At 38.8% G+C, this 18,375-nt stretch overlaps 1 protein-coding gene across 5 annotated transcripts in view; it reads right to left on the reverse strand.

Annotated features, from left to right (window-relative positions):
* Window positions 1–1,036: 1,036 nt before the first annotated feature.
* LOC120721001 (protein unc-13 homolog C) overlaps window positions 1,037–18,375 on the reverse strand; it is a 113,528-nt gene continuing 96,189 nt past the window's right edge. For all 5 annotated transcript variants that reach the window (XM_040010976.1, XM_040010975.1, XM_040010974.1 and 2 more), the window contains 9 exons: window positions 16,614–16,702; window positions 16,116–16,253; window positions 15,108–15,231; window positions 14,544–14,603; window positions 12,563–12,643; window positions 7,894–8,041; window positions 5,041–5,133; window positions 3,227–3,386; window positions 1,037–1,414 (listed from right to left, as the gene is read on the reverse strand). In XM_040010976.1, the coding sequence (XP_039866910.1) occupies window positions 1,129–1,414; window positions 3,227–3,386; window positions 5,041–5,133; window positions 7,894–8,041; window positions 12,563–12,643; window positions 14,544–14,603; window positions 15,108–15,231; window positions 16,116–16,253; window positions 16,614–16,702 (1,179 nt within the window). In that variant the 3' untranslated portion in view covers window positions 1,037–1,128. The remainder of the gene's footprint in view (window positions 1,415–3,226; window positions 3,387–5,040; window positions 5,134–7,893; window positions 8,042–12,562; window positions 12,644–14,543; window positions 14,604–15,107; window positions 15,232–16,115; window positions 16,254–16,613; window positions 16,703–18,375) is intronic.

An 18,375-nucleotide genomic window follows, 5' to 3' on the forward strand; every position in this document is an offset into this window, starting at 1 on the left:
AGTACCACCCTATCAACAATCAAATATTAAGCATTGAAAAAGTAAAGATCACATGTACATATATATCTTCATACATGTAATGGATTGCTTTTGTACAAATACTTTATATAACTTTGGCAGCTTATCAGGAACAAAGTTATCGGAAAAATATGAAACAATAATATCAAACTGTCAGCAATGTCATGTAAGCTTGCCTTCCAAAGCTCATGTTCACAGTGGTCATTCAGAAAGGTTGGAAGCCGATGGCAGAAAAACCAAGAACAAAAAGCCAAAGAAAAAGAAAACATTTCCATCCTTTCTGCTAGGACTGTTAGCACTGGAGGCTGTCGTCATTGTTGTCATGGTTATAAAATTACAAACACCTATGAAGGTTTAGATAGCAGTCATCGCCATTTAAAAAAACATGGTCTATTTTCAGGTCGACTTAAAATACAAACAGTTTGAAGGCAAGGGGACAGGACCCTGCTCAGCGGTCACTGTGGAATCATGGGAGAGACATGACCGAGAAGAGGACATGCACATCAGTGCTGTGTGGAAGCACGTGAGGCCAAAAAACGAGGGTGCAAAATGAACGAATTTGCAACAATCGAAACGCCACATGGTCAGAAAATGACTTACACCGGACAAAATAATCGAGCAAATTTCAAACATACTAAGTTCACCATAATTCATATACGTTGATTTTGTTCTTTTTTTTCCACTGGTTTGGCACTTTATTGGAACAAATCTCTGTTCAAAAAGACTAATGTTGTACAAAAGGTATCATGTCTCATTAACATAACTCGTAGAATATAGTACTTAATAGTAAGCATACGGTAAGTAAACACTTGTACATACTGTAGTTTTAAAATGAACATTCCAACAGATGTTTTACGCACATGCACAAAAACAAACAAACAAACACAACTTTCTCTCTCTCGCTCTCTCTCTCTCTCTTTGCTGCCTCGCCACATTTGGGCCTCCTCCATTTCTCTTTGGACAATCTTATTCTCCTTCTGAGTGATCCTCTATCCCGAAAGAACAACTGTTGCTACTGCTCTTTCTCATCTTCCATCTTTCCCTCGCTATCGTTTACCTAAGACAACACAACTCATTTAATACTGTGGGGTTTTTTTTTTTTGCTCCACGTTATGACACTTCCTCCGTCGAGCGCGTGTCTGTCTTGAGACGCACAAACTCTTTGGCCACCTCGTCGTTGGTCCTTTGAGAGAGTATCCTCATGATGGTGATGCCCGTTTCGTCCATGGAGATGCTCTTCACCAGCGGGTAGCAGGCGGCGCAGCTGCCCTTGTCTGCCAGCTCTTTGAGAGGGATGACGGTCATGCCGATGATGCGGTCCTCACGGGCAAAGCAGTAGTCCTTCACTGAGACATGGAGCTCATAGGCCTCTGGACCGTGTTCGTTACTCAGAACACTGAGAAAAATGACAAGGATGAGGTTGGGGTGTGACTTAGAAAGAAATTAGACATGAACAGAATTAAAAATGTAGTCCTAAATCCTACTTTTAAAACAGCCATCATGGGTAATGAAAATTTACATCACAGGCAGTGAGAGGGTGTCTGAGTGTCACTTAAAAGTACATGAAACTAACCTGAATGCACTTTTTTCCTATTATCACATAAGCTTAATAAGTGTTCCTGTCAGGAACTGTACAAGAATGTGAACGAACTGCTGACATTTGGCTTTGTTTACAGCTGAATATAGCCTGTCAGTAAACAAGTCTGGCATGGTGACATTTCCACGGTGAAAAGCCTCCTTACTGTATGCGTGGCAATCATGAGAAACCCAATCATGTTTTGTGAGGGAAATGAATGTATCTATTAAAAAAAGCAATTATTCTGAGCTTTTTTTTTTAGGCTTTTTTCTAATTATCCACAGAAGCCATATGAATATATATGCTGGACTCTGAGAAATACAATGCTTAAAATTGTCACGCTAAAACAGTTGCTTGATTTGCTTTTATTACAAAAATAATGCTGCTTAATAATGTACATTCTAAGGTTAGAAAAGTAAGGTGTTACAGGTACTATTAAGCATATAGATTTCTGCTGCTTTCTTTGTAGTGTGCAGCAATCTCAGTTGTTAAAAATGAAGGTAATGTGCCAAAAACTACAGTTTGTTGAATAGCCACCTGAGACCTGAAGTGCCCAACTTTAAAACAGAAATAAACACGTAGAACCTGGAACTTGTTTTTTTTTTTTTTTTTGGTGTCTCTTCAGCTTATTTCCCCTACATGGGACATTTTTATTATTATAGATGACTGATGGTGTGGACTGAACTGGGACAGGACTGTCATTCTGGCATTCAGTTTAAAAAGGAAAAACCTGATAAATAATATGGCTCACTGTGTAGTTCATTTTACTGATAGACTGTGCAACAAAAGTAACATTTTTCATTATGTAAATTTTTGACAAATTATTAGCATTCGTCACTGTGTGATGCAGAAATATAGTATATAAAAGATATAGCCACTGTGATGGACATGACTAACACAGTGTATCTGACAGAGAAACTGAGGGACACTGCTGCTCATTGCTGCTCAAGTTGTAAATTGTAAGTTATTAGTCATCCATTATCTTTTCTGAATCTTAGATTGACCATGATTTATCAAAAGGGGTTCATGTTCTTTTCAGTATGATTGGAAACTAGCAATCAAGGACATGAAGTCTTCCCAAAAGTGTTGACTGAGGTCCCTGAGCAAGGGAGCCAAGGGCTAAGTTCCCTTACACCTCTGTATAACAAGAATCTTTGTGCAAACAGAGGAGTTATCCCCTGCTGGCCATAATGCATAATGCAGGTTTCAGGGGCTTCAGCACTGGCTTCTCTTTACAGACCTCAAAGCTCCAGCTATGTTTTATATTGTATATAGATGCACCCTAGTTATCTAGGCTAGTTAACATTTGCTATTTGATAACTTAATACTGAGACCTGTTCTCCAAACACAACTCTGCCAAAAATATCTTTTGAAAGAGTAGACCACAAAACAATAGGTGACATTACAGTTCCAGGATGCATCCATATTTTATTTACACTTTGTGTTTGTAGTTTGCAGATAGCACACTGATTTCTGATTTAAAAGCAAATATATGAAGTATATTATTATTAATGACAGTAATAGAAAAAATGACACTAAATTAAAGAATATTACAATATTACAAGAAGTGAATAAAATTGCTCACAATTTTATTCACTTCTTTTAACTGACGAGGAGGACACAGATACTTACTACTGGAATGTTTCATTGTACTTTGGTGACCAATTGTTATTCTTGGTCTTGGTGCTGAATTTGCGTTTCTTGTCAGCCAGATGTGGACCCACAGCATTGACTTCTACAAATGGCCGGAACATGGCGTTGGTTTGCCAGATGAGGTTGTTCACTCCGACCACTGAGAAACGCAAAGGAAATAATAATCTCATTCATTACGACATGGACACAGGTACAAGAAAAGAAAGTCCACTAATTCTGCCAAAAAAGATTGTGTATTCCAAGCTCAGTTTCTATTTTTGGACCTGTATTTATCTTGTTCCCACAGATAAACGGCTAAATGTAGAAAATGTCACGTTAAACTGAGATACCGTCGGAGCAAGCATAACAGAGCGTGATAACAGAAACATTTCCAGCTATCTGCAGCATTAATGGTAAACATCTCTGCGTGTTAGTGCCTATGAATCAGCCTGCAAAGATTTCTTTTCATACTCACTCTTCTGCACTGATATTCAAATAACGAGTAAATCCACAGTGAAGAAGACCAGAGACATCGACTGACATGCAGCGTCAGTAAACCATAATGATGTGGCAGCATGCTGGATTTTCTGTGTGAGCTGCCAAATTTAAATTCAGGAAATGCAGAAAAAATTTAATCAAAAGCTAAACTGTGACTCATGTAATGATGGCTTTTCCTGTTTGTGAAAACATTGTTGCTTTGCTCTCACGTTTTTAGTTTCTCTAATGCCTATGGTGCTTTTGGGGGGAGGCAGGTTTAGAGACACTGTAAGGAAATAAGGAGGCTCACAGTGAATTAAAAGAAATAAATCTCTGGAGAAATTCTGTAATGATAAAGCAAAGAACTAATAAACAGCCAACCTTTGAGCCAGCTGTACATGCATAGCTGAACTTGACTTGTCTTATCTGTGTAGTAGCAGACCTATGTATTTTCCAGTTTATAGTTATTACAGTATACAAGTATCAATCTTTTTTTTTTCAGCTATCCCCTAATTACAGTGACTTTGTACTGTGCTCTAGCAGGATGTAATTTTGAAGTACAATAGAAGTATAACTTGCAGGGATAACAATGCAGTTTTAGGACTCCGTTTTGGTAAAAGGCTTTTCAGGTGCATTGTTTTAAAAAAAAAATCATACTGGCAAATGCAGACGATTTGAAAGAATGAAACTATTAAAGAGTAAGGTAATTACATTTGGACGATCAAATAACAACTGAATTAGTTTTAAAAAAGTTATTTTTTGCAATTGTCTTTTGCTTAAGTTTGATTACGTAATAAAATTTCCTTTGTTTTTATCAATGTCTTGTAGTATGTAATGCTCTACTACTACCAGAAGGTGGTGATAATGTATCTATAAGCTGTTTGCCAACAACCATGAAACAACACAACATAGAAGAAGAATGTTACTAACACTTAAACAGGAGACACACATAAAGGCCAAAACTATTGCCCCTTGTGAAATTGCATGGAAATCCAAATATGCACGGTCATTTGAAAGCTTAGAAGAATGATTGACTAATACCTATAGTACCTAGTGGAATTGACAACAACAGCTATTACAAATATGACAATACTGCATCAATCCCGACACTGTCATGCATAAAACACCTGATTTTCTATTTAATTACAATAAGAAACAACATATCAAAAGGTAATTAACTTATTCTCTGATTTTGAAGGCGCTCCAAGAAGCTGTGCTGCTGATGGCCCCTGCAGCCCAGTTGCACAGATGAGATAGATTTTTGTGAATATTTGCAGGTGTGAACAGATTTGACTAGAAATAACAAAAAGCAGGTTTGAGTATAGGAAAAAGCTCACCCTTCACGCTGACTTTGTGCTCTCCAGTGCCAGGGTGAGAGATGAGATTCACTTGCATCGACACCTCCCCCACTGATCCGTTGGATGACTGACCTGGACACACACCAAAACAGCAACAGGAGAATTGGAAAGAGGCGTAATGAAAATCAGAAAGAATGGAGGAGCAGCAGTGAGGAAGCAGGGAGAGAAATACAGAGATCAGGAACCCGAAATAAAAGAGATGGAGACCGAAAAAAGAGAGAGAGAGAGAGGGAGGATGTGAGGACAGATGCAAAACTGTGAAGACAACTATCTGTGTACCTGGTGAATCCAAAGATTGATCCAAAAAGCTGTGTATAAACACATGAGTGTGTCAGAACTAAAAGAGAAAAAACAGACCTAAGGAAAACAGTAAGAGAGTAGACTTGTTTTCACTCTCATGGCAGCCCAGTAGCAAGCAAAGCCAGAGTTTCCTTTAGCTCCAGGCTAAACAAGAATAACAACAAGTAAAAAAAAAATAGAAACATGAAATAATCTGTCTGGTTTGAGGGCTGTGAAAAAGGCACATGTTGTGAGGGAATCTACTAAATAAATAATGTTCTACATGCTGAAATCAACAACGTCTTAGCTCAAGTGAAAACACTGGATTTAACTCCATGGAAACACACTATGAATGCCATGCAACAGAAAGGAAATAGATGAGGCAAAGGGAATGCATGAATATAAAGGAGGACTCTGCTCAGTTGCTGTGCAGCATCATTAACGTGTCACTCAGTCAGAGATGAACAATTAGAATGGATTGCTGACCATGTTACATACTGTCTGATGTAGGGAGCCTTGCTCATTTCAGCTGCTTCATGTTTAAGCCAGCCAGGAGCAAGTAGACGTTGAACACTACTTAATGTAGAGGCATGTTGATCCAATAGCTAATCAATACATACCAAACATGCAGCACCTGTTGTGGCTGGTAATGGGGAAACAAGCCTTGAGATTTATTGTAATGAAGCCCCAGGAAGCCGATGGAGAACTAAGAAACTGCAGCACAATGAAGTCCTGAACTTGTGAGAACACACAGCAATGCCACTTTAGCTATCAGTGTAAAAACCATTAGACATTATGATATGTTGTGCATTTATGGAAAAAAAATATACCGGTGTACTCAACAGATACTAGAAAAGGAATTCTGAGAGACGTGGAAGCTCAAAGTGTGAAGAAGACAAATGGTACATGTTGAAGATAAAAGAAAGCAGGGATAGATAAAAACCAAGGTGGCAGCGAGTAGGCCTTAGGATCAGATTAAGTGAGGAAAATGCAGATAAGAAAGGTGAGTTGTCTGCATTAATTGACGAAGACTTGCTCTTAAATTCCCCGATTTTTTTTCCACTGTTTTCCACTGCTTAGCCTACACCGAGTGACATTTCAACACACCAATACTACATAACCAAAAAACTGCAAAATATTCATGCGAGATTACTGTAAGCTAGACAACAGCCCCCACTCAACAAAGAGACACATGTATGCTTCCGAGAGCAGGCTTGGCAGGATTAAACTGGTACATGCCGTGGTCTAAATATGTCGTTCTCAGAGCACAGGGGTTGGTGATTAATGAAACTGTGTCCACTGTGCTACATCAAGCATCATCTCCACATTCTTTCATTTTTGACCTCAACCAGCTCACTACTTCCACTTAAAGACAGAACATTAGGCCACCTCAGATAAAAAGCATGGTGTGAAATTGCGGGTGGAGCTGGAATGGGATGAGAGATGTAGCGCGGGTGGAAGAAGAGAAACACATCGAGCAATCTGAAAATAGCACACAGCAAAACACTGTGCATCTATGCCCATCTGCCACTCAGGGAAAACGGCAATGCTGGTTGGCCTGCTGGCTGCCGAGCTTTTTCCTACAGGCTTTCAGTTTCCTGCTGCCTGCTATGCAGTGTTCTACAAGGCTGAGCACACTGAGGGAACCGGGAGCTTAAAGCTTCAACGCCCTGCCGGGTTGAATTCCCTCTTGAGCATCTCTGGATACCTGAAGGTATTTCCACCTTATTACAGAGAAGAAAATCCAAATAAAGACGGATGAGTCAACAACATATACAAGTGTGCCAGAGATGCCGGAAAGAAAGAGTGAGGCGACTGCACAAAAGAGAATATATGGATTTACATAGCAAATACTGTATATCGTATTTATCCCGACAGTGTTTTTTTATGCATTGTTAATGAGAGAGTGAAGGGAAAAGAGCATGAGAGCAATTAAGCCCTTAAGCATACAGGATGAAAAGGCCAAAGATACCGTTGCTGTTTGTTTGTTTTTAAAGTTATTTACAGTGAAAGAGGCACAGTGCTCCTACAGTGATGAGATAAATGCAATTACAGCAATGTTCACTGTGCATTTAAGCTGATAGGAAATAAAGTAAAAAAGAGGCATCTTCAGAACACATTTACAGCAATATATATGGGGTAAATACTGATGGGAAACTCCATAATGTTAAGGTTAAATAAAGCATTACAACTCCGAAATGTTGCAGACAAATCAGATATTAACTGTAAATTACAGCAACAAATATGTTGTGAATAACCTGTTTTGCTACAAGTGTAATCAGTCGTCATAAAAATATGTTTATTCACTTCTGCCTAGGTGCTAAAATATAGCTTCACAATAGAATGACCAATCTGTCTTTTTTCACGCCTTTGCTGGCACTCTCACTGTGTTTTTATAGATGCTTTCTGTAAAAGTGAAGCTGCCCAAGCAAGGCAGAGAGAATACAGAGTATAGCTTTTAAGACAAAGGTTTTCCAGCATTTGAATGCTGGAATAACTCCATTCCCTCCCAAACTGAAACCCAACTGAGCCTGACCATAGCTAGGGGCTTACCTTGAGAGGTTTGGGTGCATATATATTTCTTGATCAAGGCATCTGTAGGTTGAGTGTAAAGGCTGAGAGCATATTTGAGGGACTTCATATCAGGGCTCTTTTCAAGGAAAGTTTTCTTCAGGCCATTTCCTCCAGCATGGAAGTATTGCTATAAGAAAAGAAAGAGGAGTTAACTTCCAGATGACTCCAAGAATGTTTTCCAGGAAGGGATCCTCTGTTGAGTTCATACACATCAGCAAGTTTCAGTTGGCAGAGAAATAACCTGAGATTATGTGGACAGTATGCATTTTCCAAGCAGGAGACCAGGCAAGAGACAGCAGTAATAGCCACTTTTCTGTCTAATTACCGTGCATTTAAATCTGAAACCCCTGCTTGGGTGGTTAATGCACATTTGCGCTGATAAGCATGATAGCTGAGTACACACAAAGCTTTGCATTCTTTTGAAATGCTGTCACCACTCCTACATATGGAAGATTGTGGCCATGGAGAGATCTTATTAAGAAAAGATGGACTGCTTTTTTGTGCTTATCTGTTCAGCTAGCTTTCTTCTACAACACATGATCATTACACAGACAAAAGAGCTATTGTTAATGGCGCTTGTGTTGTTTGTGGAGTTTCTGTTGTCATGATCCAAGTTAAAAAGTTGGTGCACCCTTATCTCATGTCAATAAATACACAGGACAGAAAATGCAGTAGACAGAGATAAGGTATACACAGCTGCAAAGTGACATCCGAACCACATTGTCTTCATCAGACAAAGCTTGACACCACAATGGAGAAAGTGCCGGTAAATATTTTCAGACTGGTGTCAGGTCAGTGACTCGACACATGGGGAGGCGCTGTGGTCTGCCTCACCAATGATTTATTAGTCATACAGTTTGACCGACATGTGCTTCTTGTGAATTATACATAATCTGGCGTGCAGAGGTTGAGTCATCAGTGGAGTTTTAAGAGAAAGAAAGAGAAACGGCACATATTCTATCCATAAAATGCCCAGGAAACACTAAATATACATAAAATTCCCAGAGATTAACATCTATAGTTATTTAAAAAAAACACACCCAACTACAATTGAATTGGCTTAAACAAACAGTGGTACAATAAGAGTTGTATCTATTCACAATTTCCCACCATATAACACAGGAAGATGTTCAGAATGTCTGTGTTTTGTGCCTTGGAGATTTGTCTCATTTTAGGTCAGAACATTTGAAACAATTTATTCAAATAAAAAATATCACCTCCTCATTCCAATCACCGTCACAGCACTAAGACTCACAGAATAAGCTGTACTGATCTATAAGAGTGTCGCCTCATCCTGAAAAATGCCTGCAGTGTTACTGCTGGGCTGCAGTGCTGCATTCCCTCTGGCAAAAAGACCCAAACCAACCTGCATGCTCAAGATATCACCCTGCCTCCAGTAAAATCACCGGCCACCTTTACAACATCCGTACTTTCTTTTTGTTACCCTATTACTTTCTTCCAGTTCCTTATATTTTGCCTCATATATTTGATTTCGTTTTTCTTCTTCATTTATTTTTTCTATCTTCAAGGCTTAGCAGGGGTTTGCATTTGGTAGTTAATGATGTGAAGCTGTAGTCTTCTGCTGATAAGTCTTTAGCACATTTACCTGAGCAAATAAGTGATTACTAACAGTTTATTTTCTGGTAATACTAACATCTGATAACAAGAAAGACAAATAAAATGGCCTGCATAAAGAATCTTATTATCAGTTTTTTTCCTAATATCTATGTTTGTTGTTCAAAAACTGGGATCTATTCTGAAATGCACTTCAATAAATGCCTACATACATTTTATCGAGGAACTCTCAGACATCTTTCTCATACAATCAGACAAGGCCAGAGTTCAAAGAAAGGATAAATAATACATTACTGGGGCTCTGTTAAGTGTGCTATTTTGTCAGGTAAGGTCTGCTTAGGCCACTGCATTATCCTGCCCATTCATTTTTACAGGTTTGAAGTTCAGCTTGGATGAAATATTATATTTAAATGTTTAAATAAAAAAGCATTTAAATAAATAAATATGTTGCACAGGATTTAACTTTTTAGTCCAAGAAGAAATTGTGTATTTTCAGGGTTTTTCTTGTCTTTATATAAGTTTGGCTTTAATAAAGTGTAGACTGTTCTCCACAGTAGTAACTAGTGAGTCATTGTAAGTTGCTGCATATTCTAACTGTAGTAACCTGCCCGGAGGAAACCCTTTGAAAAGCAGTTTTCAATAAGTGCATTATTGGAATACCACCTGCTTATGTGAAGCAAGACAAAGATCAGCTGAGCGCCACCATTAAAAAGTTCAGAATTCTTCATAATGTTGATGAGAACAAACATACAGTATAATACTGTATTTTAGAAAGCCTGAAAGAGGTTTCTAGAGTGTCTCTCCTGTCAGCATATGTCTGCCTTACATTCCTGCAGTGAAAAATCAGCTTATATAGCCTGCCGTTGGAGTTCTATATATTTATAGTTACTGATGAATGGCACATTTCTTTTAAATTTTAGTGTATCTATTTTTGATGGGTTTTGGGGTTGTTCTGTTTTTTAGACTGTATATTCAGGTAGCCATTTAAACAGAATTTCTAAATTTCTACCAACTCTGTGTTAATCGACTGCTCTCATTGGAATACTGATGAAAGAATTTCGGTGACATGATTGATTTAAACCTCCAGGTAGTTTCCTTGGTGACAGCAAAATCAATTAGTTTTTTTCTACACCTTATGGAGTTGTGTTTCCATAGTGGCACCTTGCCATAACTCTCCTCTTGTGCCTGAAGAACTCGGACTTGGTATCATTTTGTATCCTTTTGCAAAAACTGTCAAATGGCAGAAAAGTAAAATGCTGCTGTTTTTTCTTCTTTTTCTATGGGCTTGGGAAGTGTCAGAGGTATTTTTAAGATGCAATTTATTTTTAGTTTTAAGTTGTGCACCATACTCTTGTAGTTTCACTTCATCAATATTAACATTAACAAGCAAACAAGAAATACTAACAAGCTCCTGGTTGAACCAAAGAGCATCGCTTTGGAGCAAATACTACAACTCGTGACCAGTATTTCAGTTTTTTTTAAAACTGCTAAATAATTTTTTAATGTTATTTTTTATTTTATTAAGTCCCACCCTATTACACTACCACCACCATATTTTACTGTTGGCATTATGGTCCTTTTTTGAAATGCTGTGTTAATTATATGCCAGATATAACAGGAATCAAACCTTCATATAAGTTCAGATTTTGTCTCGTCAACCCACAGAATGTGACTTTGACAGTGACTTTGTTTCTCTTGTGTTTCTTTAGATCAGGGGTAGGCAACTCCAGGTCTTGAGTGCCGGTGCCCTGCAGGTTTTGGATCTCACCCTGGGTCAACACACCTGAATCAACTGATTAGTTCATTACCAGGCCTCTGGAGAACTTCAGGACATGCTGAAGAGGTCATTTAGCAATTTGAATCAGCTGTGTTGGATCAAGGACACATCTAAAACCTGCAGGACATCGGCACTCGAGGCCTGGAGTTGCCTACCCCTGCTTTAGATTGTAGGATGATGTGTTGCTTTTTGAGACCTCTTAGTCTGCTTCACTTTGTCACTCAGGTTCTAAGTAATTTCGTAATTCAACAGGTCTGCCAGTAATCAGGCCTGACTGTGGTTAGTAAAACTGAACCAAACTTTCCAAAAAAAAAGTGGTTAATCACAGTTAATTCATGATTTAACAAGACAGCCAATTAATTTTTCACACAGAACCAGATAGGTTTGGATATCCTTTTTCCCTTAATCAATGAAATCATCATTTAAAAACTGCAATCTGTATTTACGTGGGCTATCTTTGTCTAATATAAACAAATTGTTTGATGATCTGAAACATATGCAAAACACTAGGAAATCAGAAAGGGGGCAAACACTTTTTCACACCACTGTAGCAACTCAGCCATAGAAAACCCTGCCACGAATCACCTGGTACACAACTTTTGTACTGATGCTAATGCTAGAAGAGGTTTGGAACGCTGCAGTTATTGAGTCAGCAGAGTGCTGGAAACTTTTACGTACTAGCCTCAGCACTTAGCAACCCGCTCTCTTTATGTGGTCTTTTACTTTGTGGCTGAGTTACTCTGATTCCTAAATGCTTCCACTTTACAATAACACGACTTTCAGTAGATGGTGAAATATCGAGGAGAGAATAAATTTCACGAACCTACTTGTTGTTGCAGTGGTATCCTGATACAGTACTACACTTGAGTTCAGTGAGCTCTGTAGAATGACCCATTCTTTTCTGCCCTTTATGTTTGTAAAGACTGCATGGCTAGGTGTCCGAGTTCATACACCTACAGCAATTCGAATTACTATTTCATTCATGTACTTTATTATTTTTATATTTTGACAATATTTAATATCATTATATATGATGTGGAAAAAATAAAACATAATCGGTAACCTTTAGTAAATCCATTTACAGTGTAAACATAGGTGCAAGTAGAGACTATAGCTCTTAAGACCAAAATGTCCAAAGCATGTCACGAGTAACAGAATTCCACACTCCTAGAATATGCATGTTTAAATCATTTGCATATCTCTGCTATGCTATGCACACCTGCTTTTCCTTTTAAAGGTCAAGTTTAGCCAGTACTGCCAACTGTATAATAAACAAACAAAAAAAAAAAAACTCACCTTGATGGTGGGAAGCACAAGGTCCATGGCTGCGCACTGGCGTGGTGTCAGACTTCTGGCTTCTTCTCGGATGACATGCTCCTAGAGAGAGAGAGTAAAACACTGCAGTAAGCAAATACCATCACAAGTCACATTTGTTAACTTTGAATTTTAAGATGTATCTCCAGCAAAATGGTTAAGACCTTAAGTGAGCCATAGTGCTCGTGATATAGAGCATTTACTGCTTACAAACCAGAACCAGTGCAAGTCATTTAAACTGTGTGTGATAAATTTAAACCTCGCTGTCTCACACCAACACACAAAAAAAATCTATTTTAATCATGAAAAATGTTTTTGTTAATTCTAATTGGAGCTTTCATGACCCGTAAATTGATTGCTGTAAATAACTTCTGGCACTGCCTTATTTCTCAGGTGTGTACAGCTCGTGTGTACAGAAGCAAAAGTTTCATATTGGATGAGATTTAACTATTTAATCCACATAATCACACTGTCAGGTGCATGCCGATGGTGGTTTACTTTGAAAATGCACATCGCAATCTTGAGATGAAAGATGTGTGCATTCAGCTGCAATCATCATATGGTACAGATTTAATTAACCAAAAGTCTTTAAACAGAGCTACTGTGAGAGGAAATAGTTTAATCTGCATCAGTGCTAAAATGTTCTTTGGTTTTGATGCCAAAATTGCACTGGGTCACCCTCATTTGCATTGTGTCTGTTCCAGCACTTTCTCCATCCAGAGAAAACAAAGCCATGGTGTGCCCCAAAAACACTGGAGGTTGCATGGAAGAAGATATGTTCTGATGGAGAAACAGTGTATGTTTAGATAGACTTTTTTTGCCATTTATTTTTATATTATATTACTGTAATAATGTATTTATTTACTCTCGTAATTGAGTATTTCAAATAGAAATGGCTATCTTCCTGCAAAATCCATGTAGTAAGCTGGGAACACACTACAAGCTGTTTGTTGTCTAATATTTGCTGAAAAAGATAAGTGCTGTGTAGAGCTGAGCACGGGATTTACAGAGGTCATAGGACATAGACATCAAAGTGGTCCTGCACACTGCATTACATTTTTCAAGCAAACTGTCAATCAGCCAAAGTGTTCTTCAACTGTTCCAGCGAATCTGAAAACATTACATAGTTCAAAAGTCACATCACTGCAATAGCAATTAGTCAGGGATTTACTTCGGATGTTAGATTGTGTAGGAAGAGTTAGACACATGCTTTAATATATTAACAGGAGAGAACAGAGCTAAGAATAAAAAAATGACATCAGAAAATGAAGCCTACATTTTATGACAAAAGTAAAAGAGCTGGAGATTATCAGTCATAATCACGAATAACAAGAGGATGATGAAGCACTTTAATACTTTTGGAGAACGACAGAAAAACGCCCATCTGTGTACAGATGATCAGTACCCAGATGTTGCCTCAAAGGACATCTGACGGAATCCCACACACAACACAAACATGAATTCGCTTAAAATTCAGCAGGGAAACACACATTACATTTGCAACTTCTGTGTGACTCAGAGCTAAAATACCTCTCAGAGGTATTGTCACACCCTAGTTGTTAGTGAAACCACAGCACAGCCACTGATCTATCCAAATGCCTCACTAAATGGAGCTCGTGGGATTAGACATCCTCCAGTCACATCAGCAATTAGACACCTGCCCAGTTATGTAGCTCCGAGCTGTATTTCATGATGCCAAAGAAGAATTATCTTACAAGGTTTTGTTCTTTTTATATTTCTGGACGCTTGCATGTATAAAATGTTGATCATGTTCAGCTGTGTGGTGAGATTATTTCTTTTGATTTGTGTAATATATATTACATAAGCCATGACCACAAACATTTTTTGCAAATATAAGAACAATCCATCTTTAATTTAAGTCCCTTTTGGAATTAGACAATATAGGATTCAGACCAAACAGAGTTTCTGTATTGTGATATTTATAAGCTCATTCATAAATTACCTTCAGTTTGGATAGCTGTCCCAAGTCCTTGGCAGCACTGAAGATCATCTGAGCTCCTTGCTGTTGGAGAAGCAGATACGGTTCCATCATGAACCATTGTATGAAAATATATTTTTGAAAAATGCAGCAGAAATTGTTAAAAGATTATCAGGTGATCAAGCTAAACAGAGTGAAGGGATAACTTATTGTTGCTGGAATTGGATTTCTAAAGTGGCATTGGGAGACATTGCAAACACTGTTTGACATGATGACTTTAAGCTTTGCCTGGTTTGGGTGACAATAAAAAATGGGCTTAATGAGATACTCCTAAGATGAAATATATTAACCAAGCTCTTACAAAAGGATTAGGAGTATGAAAAAACTCGTTCCACGTGCATAAAGATTTAGAGATGTCATGTTGCCGTGCTTCATCTTCTGTACAGTGATTTGTGTGCTATGAGGGGGCAGGAGAGAGCGGAACAGATGGAGGAAGGGAGAGAGACAGGTGCACAAGAGGAGGGAGGTGGAGGCCAAGTGAAGAGCTAAAAGGGGTAGGAGAGAAGGGAAATCTCACACAATACTCACACTCTGGTCACTCAACGGAGGCAGAACAATTGTTCTCTCGATTGTGTTCAGCACAATCTTCCAAAGCTCTTTGAGGACTCGTTTCAGCACTGTCTTCTCACAAATCTTGGCAAATAACATTAAACTGCAAAACAGGAAAGGAGGTCATGTGTCAGGTCAACACTTATAGCCCTGCCTCAAAACTAAACAAACATGGCTAAAGACTCCTACTAATGTCTTCATAAATATAATGATTAAATAAAGAAAAGAGGAAAAAAAACAGCTGGGATTCAAAGAATAATTGCAGCAGCTTTATGATTTCATCTCACCCTATTGTGCAAGCAGGGTCTAAGAGACATGAGAAAGGATTTTGTATTTCCATATCATTAAGAGGATTCCCTGTAATACCCCACTGGCCTCAATGTTGATTTGACAAAAGATTGAGAACGATTCCCAGGGCTCAGCTAACCATATCAGAACACAGCGTAAAAACCCTCCAAGTAATAAATGCAGTCCTTAGGTTACGTTAGTAGGCAGTGATCGATAATGTGTCTCCTGTGTATTATACCCATTTTTCCTAGTATCAAAGTGGTCCCAACCAGAAATGAAATGATCAAACAATTGATCAGCATTGAGGAGAGGAGGAGAACGGATTTCTTTACAATCAAGGGTCTATTTTTCCCTTAATCTTAGTCTTAGGACACCACACTGTCTGAAAAAGGCAGCCCAAGGACTTAAATGATACTAAATAAAAATGCAATGTCCTCTAACAATGTGCTGAACTGGCCAAACGAATAACACCAAACAATAACTTTCGGTATGTTAATGTGCGTGCTATATTTTTCTGCTTAACTTGCAAATGCTGTGTTTAAGGAAGTGTGATCTAGAGCTCCCTGGTTGGATTGCTTTTGTAGTTCTGTACTTGGATTAATGACATTTGCTGGAGAGGTTGGCACGTGCAAGTATTGTAAACAAAAGGACAAAATTGTGTTACACAATTCTTCTACCTTGTATTCAGTAGATACCCACTTTTTGTCCAGAAGGTCCATAAGAGGCCGGAGGACAGTCTCTGCATCCATGGCAGCATTACTTCCTTTGGCTGGACCTTTCATCTGAACCAGCTCCTGGTTCATCTGCTTCACACAGTCCTCAATCACAGGCTTAAAACTGTGTGATGGAAACCAGAAATCCTTTGAATCTTTTTCTTCTATTTTTTTTTAATGCTGCAGCAGTAAAAATTAACCATTTTGAATTGGTGCTAGCTCACTCCCGCTGTTCCTATTATATGACTGAAAAGGTGTTAAGAGCTGGGGTGACATTTGTTCATTTGGAAATGTTAAGGAACTTGCTGTGCTCACAAAGCATGGTGCACAGCAAGAGCGTGAGCCAATTACATTCTGAGCAAATGTCTGTCAATAACTAAGCAGCCATATAGTTCAATTTCTTTGACAGAACAAGACATGAATGAAGTCATTAACCATTTGAAAAACACCCCATGCGCGCATTTTGAGTAACACCAGTGCTCACCTGGAGCCAAACACTCCGCTGAGCTCATCCAGCACTGTGTTGAGTTTATTTTGCAGCTCCTTTAGCAGATCACTGGCCTCTGCATCCAGCTGTGAGTAAAAAACAAAAAAGACAAAAACCCAGTTATGGCATAATTACACACCATACACTAAACACACACTGACTAGAACTCGGTATCTCTGGAGGATGCCTCTACTAGGGTGGGGGTGCTGGGGGGATGGGGGCAGGCACAGAGGAGTGGTAACCTGCCTTGCTGGTGGCCTCCTACTCATTCTGCCTGCCATCTGTGGCAAACAGCGCTCTGAATACCAATGGACAGCTCACCTCCGAGCACTGTAACGATAACTGCCGAGTCATGAGACACGGTGTCAGCAAAGAAGCAGCGAGCGAGAGGTCTCTCAATGGAGAACATTTTTGTGCACTATTACACATGTTACAGAAGAGAGAAGATGCTGGGAGCCTGCTACATCTCTGGGATTTAAGCATTTGGGCATTTATACATACAGATGTTCTGATTCTCAAGACGTCTGACTGACGTTTTTCAGTTTTAGGGAGAAAAAACCTTTTTATGTTTGTTGCAATAAACAGGTGCAAGATTTATTTGAGAGTGAAAAGTTTATTTATTGAAATGTGGGTGTGTTTTGATTGATATCTGTATTCCACATATCTATATGGTGACAGATGACAACCTTACAAATGAATAGCTTCCAAAGCCAGCCGATGCAAAAGACATCAACACTTTTTTTCCCCACAACATTTACTGTACGCATGCATTTGTTGGCCATATTTATGCATGCGCATGTGATGAATGTATGCGCATGTTCATGTTTGCATTTATGTAATGTTTTGGACATATTTTCATAAAATACATTAGACACATTAGACAATAGACACTCGTGCTATGCTGCGTGCCAGTAACTAAATGTATGACTGCATCTGCTTGTCTCAGTGTTTGTGAGGCTCTGTACAAATGTTGGTGTTTTTGATGTTGTTCAGGCTTAGTGCTGAGATGGATGTTTGAGGTAAGGCACGGCACCACATGCATGACAGATCGTCACGTTATACCCGATAAGCTTAGCCATGGAGCCGCTCATCTCTCACATTCTAGTGGCAGATAGCTCAGCTGGGAAGCAGATGAGTAAACTAAACCTTTTATGGCTGTGGAGGAGACACGCCTCTATTTGTGGATTGATCGAAATAGATTTTACATCTGTGTGTTCACATGCACAAACATTAAGGCTGTTGTCACCTCAATGGAATTGATGGATCATGCTGACAAAAAGTAGTCTGCGCCCATAAAGATTTGACGTGTAATTTTTTTTCACCATGCGTAACGTGATTAACGTCTTTTCATATGATAGCAAAATAAATAAGTTAAAAAAAAACTAGGTATTTTTTATTTTGCTTTCTCCTGGCAAAAGTTTCAGATCGGGGCTCTAATTTCTAGCCTGGCAGTCCCTGAAATTGAACAATATGTCTGGATGGGGGTGCTGGCAAAAAAAAAAAAAAAATCCCAACACTGTTAGAGAAACCAAGGCAACTGTCACCTCCCAAGTGGAAAGAAAAGTCTACTCTGACTAATGTGTTATTCCTGATCCTGCAATCGAATGTCTACCTGCAGTCCTGACAGCAAGGCCTTCATTTAAAACCTGTGACACGCCAATTTAAAGATGTGGTGCATTTTCCTGGATACGATGTCTAGAAACGAATATGGGTACAATTGATAGATACTACTGCATTCTGATTTGAAGAAACTGCTGAT

The sequence above is a fragment of the Simochromis diagramma genome, unplaced genomic scaffold, assembly GCF_900408965.1.
Source record: "Simochromis diagramma unplaced genomic scaffold, fSimDia1.1 OVJJ01000603.1, whole genome shotgun sequence".
NCBI classification, from domain to species: domain Eukaryota; kingdom Metazoa; phylum Chordata; class Actinopteri; order Cichliformes; family Cichlidae; genus Simochromis; species Simochromis diagramma.